This window comes from Halichoeres trimaculatus, unplaced genomic scaffold (assembly GCF_033239565.1).
Source record: "Halichoeres trimaculatus isolate MK-OKI-2021-1 unplaced genomic scaffold, fHalTri1.1 fHalTri1_scaffold_8, whole genome shotgun sequence".
In the NCBI taxonomy this organism is placed as follows: Eukaryota; Metazoa; Chordata; class Actinopteri; order Labriformes; family Labridae; genus Halichoeres; species Halichoeres trimaculatus.
In genome coordinates this window covers 69,716-81,688 of record NW_027437186.1, presented here as the reverse complement: position 1 = coordinate 81,688, position 11,973 = coordinate 69,716, and the positions used below count along the sequence as shown (strand labels likewise).

Genomic DNA, 11,973 nt, shown 5'->3' with positions numbered 1-11,973 from the left:
TATACAGGGTGTCCCCCCAAAAAATAATAGACCTTTTAGCAGCTGATAACTCAATTTAAATAAAATGCTACTGGAAGTATGAGTGCAGTAAAGGGCAAAGACAATACAATAGGTGGGACTTTTGAAAAGAACCACCAACACAATTTACCGTCACTGGATAGGAACTGACATCAGTTTGAGAAGAAGTGGTGATAAGACAATAGAATGATGTTTGTAAATTGTTTTACATGTTGGAAATGTAATAATAAACACCTAGTTTACAATTATTGAGCATGTTTACTTTTTTGGGAACCCCTTTATTTATATATATGTAGCAGCTGTGTACTCGTTGCGTTTAATCTGATTAACACAGAGGAAATATTGGTGTCTCACAGTCTCTGACTGCAGCATGGGTGTTTGGCTCAAAATGAATTTCTCACTTTGTGAGACAATAAAGTTAATCTTGAATCTTGAATCTTATACATTATTTTGTGAGCCATGTCTCAAGCCTCTTGAGTAAACAAACCTGTGTGTGCCTTAAAAGAAAAACCATGAAAATAATTCTCTGGCTGAAACTCCCAGTGGCATTGGCCGGTGCTTTAAAATATCTTTGAACAGGTGTTGTGTCAATGATCCTTCACTCGCTATAGCTGCCACAAACTGGGGAAGGAGGACATGTTGAAAGCTTGTCAGGGATACTGTGCCTGAATAAAGCATTTCGTCAGAATTAACTTGTTTTGGTTTCATTAAATTACTATGGAGGCTGCTGGAGGAGGAAGAGTGGAGGAGGAAGAGCAGCTGGAGGGTCTGGAGCGTCAGACAAAGGAAGGAAACAGTTTGTTTAGGCTGGATATTCATTCTCAGATTTCATTCAGACATTTTCTAAACCCCTCATTCTGTTCAGGGTCATTGGAGCCTATCCCAGCTGCCATTGGGCACCCTGGACTGGCACATAGACATACAACCTGTCACTCACACGCTCACACCTATGGCAATTTAGAGTGACCAATTAACCTGGTGAGCATGTTTTTGGACTGTCTCATAAATTAATGGGGCGAGCCCGCGAGCTAGTTCTGGCAGTTTACTCGAGCAGCACTGCTATGCACATACCACGTGTCTCACACGTCATAACCATCTTGCTATCACACTCTGCCTCTCAATTGGGCGGTCTATTTAAACGGGGAGTCTCTCATCCCTCTCTGCCTGTCAATGCCTTGGCTGCCCTGCGTTTGTAATGCTGCATGTTTCTTTGCCCCCACCACCACCACCTGCAGGCTCCGGAGGGGATTATGTTCAGTATGTTTTGCTCATCACTCCTCAATGTCACCATGTAAACTTATTGTGAGGGGTGATGAGGCCGGAGCCTGGACGCCAAACATAAAATATATTTGCTGCTAAATAAACAATTCAAACGTGAGTTGTCTGACTGAACTGTGATTTTTTTCCTATATCTGTGAGGATCTGTTAAAAGTGGACTGCAGCACCACCCTTTGGCCAGGAGTCTCACATATACAGTGGTGAAGACATAACTCTTACCAAGACATGTGTTTGTTTTGGAAATGAATGGAGATCAGATCTTTTTAACTCTTCTTTGTTCAAGACAACTTTTCATCAGATCCAGCTCCACGAGGTAAGGTGTTTATCAACAGTTAGCTAGAGCTATGCTTTGAAACCTGACAACAAGCTAACTTTGTCAGTTTGTAGCGTAGTTTAGCAGCTGCTATATTTCTCTCTCCTCACAGCCCGGTGCTCTGAGACGTGTCTGTCACGTGTAACGTTAGTGAATCCTGGTTCTGTCCTACCAGAGCTCATCTACCAACTCCAACCTCACCAAGCAGAGCTAACGTAACCTGGCTCTTCATTTTATTGATAGACTCTCAAGTTTGAACAGACCACTGCAGAATAACTGCTGACTGTGGGTTGGAGACAACATCAGCACAGACACATTAACCTGGGTTTTTGCCTTAATCTCAGGTTTCAACCTTTAGCTGTCTGTTTAGAGACTTAAACATAACAAAAACCTAAAATGTAATAACATTTTGCCCAAAATGTGGCAATTTGATTTATTTCTGGTTTTGTATCTTTTTTTTTAAAATAAATGACATTTTGGGTTATTGTTACATTTGAAGCTCTAAAAAGGTCCAAACAGTCAGTGAGCTTAGCACAGACCTCAGGAACAGAGGTCTGCTATGAACCCAGTGTTTATGGATGGGGGGTTTATAATGAGTTAGATTTTTAAACAAGGCTCATTCAGGTCTTCAAAAGAAATATTTCTTTTTTTGTTTTAGTTGTAGCCTTTATTATTTCTATGGATTCTCTGCTGTGCTAAAAGTGTGAGGCATGTTGTTTGTGTACTTTGTACAGTGAAGGGAGACCAAAAACAACTTTTTTTTCACCCTGAGGTTTACTGTGAGCGTTTGAAGCTGTGGTTGAATAAGGACCTGTTCTTTTCATCAGTCTTCCCTCTGAAACATTCCCGCACCTCCTCCAGCACTTTGCTCCTGTTTGCCTCCAGGGAGTCTAAATCTCAGCCCTCCACTCCTCCTCTCAGTGGCTCCTCCTACTACTCTGCTTATGATCCTGGGTCCGGCCTCCTTTCCTCGTCTCAGCTGTAGGAACTGGATACCCTCACACACACTCTCACACATGCTCTAACACGCTCGCACCGAGCAGCAGGCTGGGACACACAGGTACCATGAGCCAGCTCCAGGACCAGCTGGTCACCAGAGGAGGTTTTCAGAGCTGAACCCCTCCACAGATTTCCCTCCCGTCCACTTGGGATGACGTTTCTCTGAGGAAGCTATCCTTCTTTCCTTGACTTTGTTCCATTTGAGCCCAAACGCAGGAGTTACTGCAGCAGGATGAGTGTGAAGAGCAGAAAGGCTGGGCTGGTCATCAGCTGGCACAAGTCCCTCTCCATCCTGGCTCCGTGGAAGAAAGGTAAGACCCTTTATGACGTCTTTCCTTTGAGACCAACAAAACCCCTGTGGTACCTGTCAGAAGCACACACAGGCCAGTGACTTCATATCATGAGACCATGAGTAAGGTGATCACCCTCAGACGGCCTTTAGGGCTCGAGTCCAGCTGTTTGCTGCCACTGTATGGATTAAAAACACCGTACTGTGAAACAGGAGAAAGGCTTCCACACAGGGTGTTTAAACATCAGGCTGAAAGAGGCTGAAAGAGACTTCAAACCATCTTTCACAGCAGGGTACAACGTTAATAACTCCAACATTCATAAACTTGTCAGCAGTGGTGATATATTGGGACGTGTCCTTCTGTCTCCGCATCAACTCAGAGCATGGTGATATTCTGCTCAAGCTCACTGGTAGACCTCCCTGTTCCCCCGTCTAATCCCAGCATCAGGTTACTCCGCATTCCTACTCCAGCCGTGCTCAGAGGCTCTCTCACCTTATTTACTGTACGAGCACCCACACCTGCTGAGCAGATAATCCTGCAGCCGCTCCAGGTGGGAGGGGGATAAATCTGCCCATTGTTGTGACCGTGAGGGAGCCTCCACACTCCGGCTGACAGCTCGCACATTGTCTTCCATGTTTCACTGAGTGGGAGGAAGAGGCCCATTGTGAAGATGACACAGGCGTACACAGACACACAGAGAAGCCATACACAGCCATACACAGCTGTACACAGGGGTACACAGCAATACACAGCAATACACAGCCATACACAACTGTTCACAGCCATACACAACTGTTCACAGCCATACACAACTGTTCACAGCCATACACAACTGTACACAGGGGTACACAGCAATACACAGCAATACACAGCGATACACAGCAATACACAGCAATACACAGCAAAACACAGCAATACACAGCAAAACACAGCAATAAACAGCAATACACAGCCATACACAACTGTTCACAGCCATACACAACTGTACACAGCCATACACAACTGTACACAACCATACACAACTGTTCACAGCCATACACAGCTGTACACAGGGGTACACAGCAATACACAGCAATACACAGCCATACACAACTGTTCACAGCCATACACAACTGTTCACAGCCATACACAACTGTTCACAGCCATACACAACTGTTCACAGCCATACACAACTGTTCACAGCCATACACAACTGTTCACAGCCATACACAACTGTTCACAGCCATACACAGCCATACACAGCTGTACACAGGGGTACACAGCAATACACAGCAATACACAGCAATACACAGCCATACACAACTGTTCACAGCCATACACAACTGTTCACAGCCATACCCAGCAATACACAGCCATACACAACTGTACACAGCCATACACAACTGTACACAACCATACACAACTGTTCACAGCCATACACAACTGTTCACAGCCATACACAACTGTTCACAGCCATACACAACTGTTCACAGCCATACACAACTGTTCACAGCCATACACAACTGTTCACAGCCATACACAACTGTTCACAGCCATACACAACTGTACACAACCATACACAACTGTACACAACCATACACAACTGTTCACAGCCATACACAACTGTTCACAGCCATACACAACTGTACACAGCCATACACAACTGTTCACAACCATACACAACTGTTCACAGCCATACACAACTGTACACAGGGGTACACAGCAATACACAGCCATACACAACTGTACACAGCCATACACAACTGTACACAGGGGTACACAGCAATACACAGCCATACACAACTGTTCACAGCCATACACAACTGTTCACAGCCATACACAACTGTTCACAGCCATACACAACTGTTCACAGCCATACACAACTGTTCACAGCCATACACAACTGTTCACAGCCATACACAACTGTTCACAGCCATACACAACTGTTCACAGGGGTACACAGCAATACACAGCCACAAACAGCTATACACAGGCATACACAGCCACACAGAGAAGCCACAAACAGCCATACACAGCAATACAGAACTGTTCAGAGCAAAACACAACTGTTCACAGCCATACACAGCCATATGCTGCAGGAAACCGACCACTGATCACCTGGGCTCAGAAACACCTGACGACAGGTGAGCTGTGATGTCATCAGACTGTGATGATGGAACGAGGAGCTCTGAGCTCACTGAGGGACAGATTTTACAGAGAGTCATTACAGGGAAAGAGTTCACACACAGAGCATTCAAATATCCACCATGATCTCTGAATGATCATTTGGTGACTAAACTGCTCTGATACAACAAATTCCTAGCTATGAGTTTTCAGGTATTACTCAGACTAAAGGAATCTGGGCTGTTGAGGGGAGCAATGCTGTAAATCCTTTATATGAGTGACTCATGCAGAGGGCTACTGCCAAGTGATGAAAGCTGAGAGTCAGAGACCTGCTCAGAGGTGGGGATAAACAAGGTTTAAGGCTCAGGGGGTTCTCCATGGCCAAGACGTATGTCCATCAGTTTCAGAATTGTTCTTTTTTTCATCAGTGTCAATCAGACAACAAGTGATTGCAGCAGATTGCTACCAGGATTTATCTGAATCCTTTTAACACTAGTGTAGTTTTGCGTTTGTATGGCATTTCAGTGTAGGCTACAGTCAGAACGTTGACCTGCTGGTGAAGTCCGCTCTCTTTTATTGTGCTAGCCAGCATCAGTGTGCACTGCCTGTCATGTCAGGACTTTATTTTGGGCTCTGGTGTGAAATTTATTTGCCCCACCAGAGACAAAAATGCCAAGGAATAGGAATGAGTAACATGACAGTTCACCATTAATGTTTGATCACATCCAGGCCAAGCAGACAGTCACTGAGCCAGACACTCTCTGATACAAACACGCCAACACAACAGGTGATACAACACCTAACCAACAGAGCACCGCACCACATGAAACAGGTCTAACCTGGACCATTTGATGACACAATTCTTACATTGCATATTAGTTCAAAAAGCTAGCACATTTATTTTCTAAAATGGCATACTAGTTCAAAAAGCTAGCACAAGTTTACTTTTTAAAATGGCATATTAGCTAACAAGCTAGCACAAGTTTATTTTCTAAAATTGTATTTTAGCTTAGCAAGTTATCATCAGTTTAAAATTAACAGTGGTGTGCCCCAAGGCTTACTTTTAGGCCCCATACTTTTTAACTTGTACATGCTCCTGTTGGGAAGTGTCATCAGGAAGCATGGTATAGCTTTTCACAGCTATGCTGATAACACACACCTGTATATATCCATGTGCCCTTATGACACAGGGCCACTTGATGCCCTTTTTAAATGTATTTTAGATATTAAATCCTGGATGGCAGAGATCTTCTTACAGCTCAACCAGGACAAGACTGAGGTTTTAGTTATCGAGCCTAAGGCTCAGGGAGAGAATTTAGATTCAAAATTGCAAAAATTGTCTTTAAACCCATCCAATCAGTTTAAAAATCTGGGCGTCATCTTTGACTCTGAGCTCAATTTTATTCAACAAATAAAAAGAATATAACTAAAACAGGATTTTATCATTTAAAGAACATAGCCTGAGTCCGCCCCTTTCTCTCCCGGGCTAACACAGAGATGCTAATGCATGCTTTTATCTCCAGTCGTATTGATTATTGTAACACTCTGCTTTCTGGTCTTCCGAAAAGAAACATTTATGGTCTACAACTTTTACAAAACTCAGCAGCAAGTGTGCTGACAAAGACCAGGAGGTGGGCACATATTACACCGGTTTAAAAATCACTGCACTGGCTCCCTGTGTGTTTTAGGATTGATGTTAAGGTCCTTTTAATGGTTTTTAAATGTCTTAGGGGTCTGGGGCCTTCTTATCTTTCAGAACTGCTTTTACCATATGAACCCTCACGGACCCTGAGATCCTCTGGCACTGGCCTTTTGGTAATACCCAAAGCTAGGACACAAACTTTCAGTGAGGCATCTTTCCAGCACTATGGCCCCAGTCAGTGGAACAGCCTGCCAGAGGACCTGAGGGCCGCAGAGAATGTTCATATTTTTAAAAGCAGACTGAAGACCCACTTTTTTCCCTCAGCTTTGAACTAATATTTTATTGTATTTATTCATTTAGATATCTACTTGGTTATTTATTTAGTTTATTTCATTTTACTGTTTAATAGATTTATTTATTTATTTACTGAATTATTGAATTGTATTTTTAGCACTGTTTATATCTATTTCTTTTCTTAGTTACAGTTTTTCACGATTGCTTACACACATTTTCTGAAAGGATGCCTCATATTCTCAGAACTCTACACACAAATCAAAAAATCACTCACACATTTCTCAAAACCCCTCAATTCTCCTGCAAAATGAAACTTTACATCCAAAACAGTGTTTATTCTTCTCAAAATGGTGTTTTGTCTCCAAATGACAAACATAAACCACTGTATGAACAAACATTTATATGAACCAGTTGGACACTGATGTGCTCAGTGTAAAACACTGTGATTACATAATTTTCATCATGACTCGGGCCTTTTTGTGTTCAGTGTGACACTTCTTGAAAAATATTTTAGAATTGTTTTTTTGTTTTGTTTTGTTTTGTTTTTGTTTTTTTTTTGACTCAGAACACAAAATGGTCGATGATGTCCCTTCCCCTTCTACGTATTTTTGTGAGGTTGAATCCAACCTCATCAATAAAGACAAACTGGTGCTCCACTGCAGCCACCTCTAGCTCAAGGACTCTCTGAAACACACAGGATAATATCAGAAATAGACATGGAGTGGTCACTATGTGAAATACATTCATTATGATTCCAAAACTAAAACATGTATAATATTTACAGTTTTCAGGGTATGCATCAGTTACAGGATTGAAGAGGACTTACTTGCACATAGTTATATCACAGTTCTTTGACTCTGTCTGAATTGTGTTCAAATGGAACTCTGTGGACTTGTTTCATCTTCAGAGAATTTCTTCGCAAGACACGGTCCAGAGTGGATAAACTTATTCTATCAACATTTGGAAAAATGTCATTGTTTTCTCGTACTTTTCTTTGGATTTGTCGTAATGTAATGACATTATTCTCTAGGACCATGTTCACAATTTGATTTTCCTGTTCAGGAGACAGTAGACGCTCCAGACCTCCTCTTGATGGTCGTCTTTCAGCTCTGCAATACTCAGAGTGAAATACTGTAAATATTGTGAAGGGATAAAAAGAAGGAATACATTTCTCAAATAAACACTTTACTTTTTTACAGTCCTTCAGAACAGTCCACTGGTAATACTGTAATACTGTACTCATTGAGTACTGTGTTGAATTGCAGTACAACAATTTCCTAATACTAGTAAGACTAGATTTCTCACCTATTTTCATTTTGGAAAGTCTGGATGATGGATGCTACTGTGTATCTGCTCAAATTTGGCTGCACCCTTTGCCCAGCCTCCCTCATTGTTAGACCATGGTTCACCACATGGTCAACCAAAGTGACCCCAATCTCATCAGAGAATATGGCCCTCATCCTTCCTCCTCCTCGTCCTCGTCCTCGTCCTCGTCCTCGTCCTCCTCATCCTCATCCTCCTCGTCCTCCTCTCATTCTCACACCTCTGGCTCTCCCTCTGATTTCAATGTTGGAGTACATTGTTCCAAAACAGAGAAACTCACCTATTGCCCTTTTATGCTAAAGCTCTGATTGCTAGTTGTAAAATTGTGTGACAGGTGTTTACCCATGTGATGAGTCAGTGTGCATAATAGGAATGTTCATTTTACTGTTTTGAGTGGCATTGTGTTCTTTGTGAAAACAAGAAGTTTACTTCATGAAAATTGTGCCAAAACTCAGAGGATTGTGTGTAGTGTTTTGAAAAAAGTGTGTTGTAGATCTGCAGTCTGAGTGTAAAGCAGGAATTGTGCTTATAGTTTAGCAGACTTGGTTCATGGAGTTGGTGCATTGGTTATACGTTGTGGTCATCATGTCTCAGGCACCAAAAATTGTGTGTAAACAATCGAGAAAAACTGTAACATGTTTTTACTTCTTATCTTAAAGTTTTATGTTTTGTTTTGACGTTTTTATCTCCTGTCTCCAGTGTTTCCTCAGCAGGGGGCCCTCTGCACTGGGGGCTGTGATTAGCTCTGGCTGGGATACTTCTGTCTAGTGGTGACCATTGACTTGGTCAGGTGGGGGTTTGCAGCAGTGCTTTGCTGCTGTGGGCCCCTCATGGACCTGTAGCTCGGTGGGTGCCTGGGTGGAGGTGTCCTGGCCTTTGAGCCGTTGGCAGCGCCCGGTGCAGATGACCTCCTGAGTGCGTTTCCTGACCTGGCTCCTCTGCTCTCAGCCACATATTTCTCAAATATATTCACCTTGTGTGTGTGTGTGTGTGTGTGTGTGTATGTGTGTGTGTGTGTGTGTGTGTGTGTGTGGTGTGTGTGTGTGTGTGTTTGTGGGGTTGGGGCCTGTGTGGGTTGGCTGCTGGGATGGGTAAGGGCTGCTCCTTTAATAATCCAAAGCACTTTGTGCTTCACTTTAATGTATGAAAACTGCTTTATAAATAAAGTTTGATTTGATTTTGAACATGGTATATTGCCACCACCAGTTTACTTTCTGGCATGGCATATTAGCCCAACAAGCTAGCACTAGTTTGTACACCTTGTGTACAGAGGCTGGAGTCCTGAAAACAGGGACTTTAAGCCGCCACCTTCTGTCCTCTACCCAAAAGCTGCTCACACTCCTCTGCTCTCCAGTTGTTAGTGTGAAGCTGTGGAGAGCACCCCAGCCTTCACTGGTGGTGGTTTCAGCTGCTCTCACCTTGCGGAGATGGGAAATCAGCCTCTGAGCAGCTGGTGGGATTGATGGAGCTGGGATTTGACTTGTGTTACACTGCTTCTGCACATTCCGGCTTTATCTTGATGCTGTCTGATAAGACCGAGTGGAGCTGGGGTCCTGGTCAGCACAGATAGAGAGAGGGGGCCTGGGTTTCATCCTCAGAGCTGGTGACACTGCAGTGAGATCCCTGTGGGGCCGTGTGTTCAGAGAGGAAACCAGAGGTGCACAGCTGCTCCTGGACTGAGAGGAGAGGGTGAAGGAGCAGGAGTCTATCTCTGTAATTTCATTAATGACAAGAAAAAGTTTCTCAGTGGATTTAAAATTCCTTACAGCAGCCTAACGTGTAGATCAGACATCAGATGACTCAGAGATGAGGAATGGAGCAGTACCTGCCTGTTGGTCTGGGCCAAGCCAGGAACAGCCTCCACCGGTGGGAAATAAAGCCTTTCAGGGAGACACTGCAGTTCTTGGAGAGTCTGCTTGAGACTGGCTGCAGAAACATCAGAAACCTGATTTTTAAAGACTTTAAACATTTACAGCCTGGTTTAAGAAATGTGGGTGTGGCCAACCTGATGGACAGGTGGTCACTCAGGTCAGCTGTCTGCAAAGAGGCCAAAGGCCCATCTTTTCACCTCATCCAAACGGGACCAAAGCTGAGTCCAACTCAGTATTTCTAACATGGCAGCTGAATATCAGAAACAGACAAGTGATGTCACAGACAGTGCTTCCACATGTTACAGTCAAAGATGGTGTTAGGCTGCTGAAATAAAATTTGAATAGGTCGACTGACTGATGTACGTAACTGAACTCATGAAGGGTCCGTCCAGACCTGGAAGACTCACAGTGCTGACAGGGCACAGACACACCTAAAGCAGCTCTGCTGTGAAGATCTGGGCCTGTCTCAGCCTGTTTGACCTGAGCTCAGTAGATCTGAGAGGCCAACAGAGGCAACTGTGCAGCCTGTGGGCCCAGACAGGTCTGCACAAACAGCTCCAAGAAGTCCCCAAAACCCATGAAAGTACTGAGAGCACTGAAAGCTGAGATTTATGGCGCTGGTCTCTGTAAACCAACAAAAGGATGGAAAAACCCTGCTTCAGGGAAAAGTCAGTCCAGCAACCATGTCCCCGGAAAAAATCACTGTGTGCCAGAAAAGTCCCATCCTGCAACATAGAGGTAACTGGACCCATGATGCAATGAGGAGGCAGAAAAAAGGCAAAGAGTAGGCAAAAAGAAGGCAACAAGGAGGCAAAGAGGAGGCAACGAAAAGGAAAAAAGAGACAAAGAGGAGGCAAAGAAAAGACAAAGAGGAGGCAAAGAGGGGGCAAAGAAAAGGAAAAAAAAGACAAAGAGGAGGCAAAGAAAAGGAAAAAAAAGACAAAGAGGAGGCAAAAAAAAGACAAAGGGGAGGCAAAAAGAAGGCAACAAGGAGGCAAAGAGGAGGCAAAGAGGGGGCAAAGAAAAGACAAAGAGGAGGCAAAGAGGAGGTAAGGAGGAGGCTAAAAAAGGCAAAGAGGAGGCATAGATGAGGCGTTGAGGAGTAAAGGGAGGGGGGCAAAGATGAGGCAAAGAGGAGGCAGAGGAGTCTAAGAGAAGTCTAAGAGGAGGCAGAGGAGTCTAAGAGAAGTCTAAGAGGAGGCAGAGGAGTCTAAGAGGAGGCAGAGGAGTCTAAGAGGGGGATCAGAGAAAGAAACAAGGAGGCAAAGAGGAGGCTCAGGGTTTGGAACTGGTGTGGACCTGAGTCAGGCGGAAAGAAGGGAAACAGACTGAGTCAGGACCTGTCCGGGGGGGGGGGGGGCTCATCAGGTCAGGTGACCTTAGCCTGTTAATACAGGACATGAACACACACACACACTCACACACACACACACACACACACACACACACACACACACACACACACACACACACACACACAAAGCATGTTGACAGCACTAGAAATGCAGCCCAAAGTGCTTCCCACAGGAGCAGATAAGACGTTGATGGAGAGGGACCCGAGTAAACATCTGTTAAAATAAAAGCAGGAGAAAAGGAAGATGGAAGATGAAGAAAACAACCATGAAGATCAGAACAAGATGAGAGAGATCTTCTCTTTCTTCTTCAGGATGGACAGGGTTTAGATAACTATAGGAAAGATCAGTCCACTCAGGGAAAACAGCAATTTACTGAGGTATGCCTGATTCATAATAATCCAAACACTCTTCACACTTTATTTATAATACAGATTAGGGCTTGGTGATCATGGCTACAATCAAAAATCAGGATTAATTGAACCTTCTA

General features: G+C 43.8%; 1 protein-coding gene across 1 annotated transcript in view; it reads left to right on the top strand.

Annotated features, from left to right (window-relative positions):
• The first annotated feature begins 2,600 nt into the window (after positions 1-2,600).
• LOC141795320 (uncharacterized) overlaps positions 2,601-11,973 on the top strand; it is a 56,351-nt gene continuing 46,978 nt past the window's right edge. Inside the window, exon 1 of the mRNA XM_074676155.1 lies at positions 2,601-2,919. Within this exon, the coding sequence (XP_074532256.1) occupies positions 2,841-2,919 (79 nt within the window). The 5' untranslated portion in view covers positions 2,601-2,840. The remainder of the gene's footprint in view (positions 2,920-11,973) is intronic.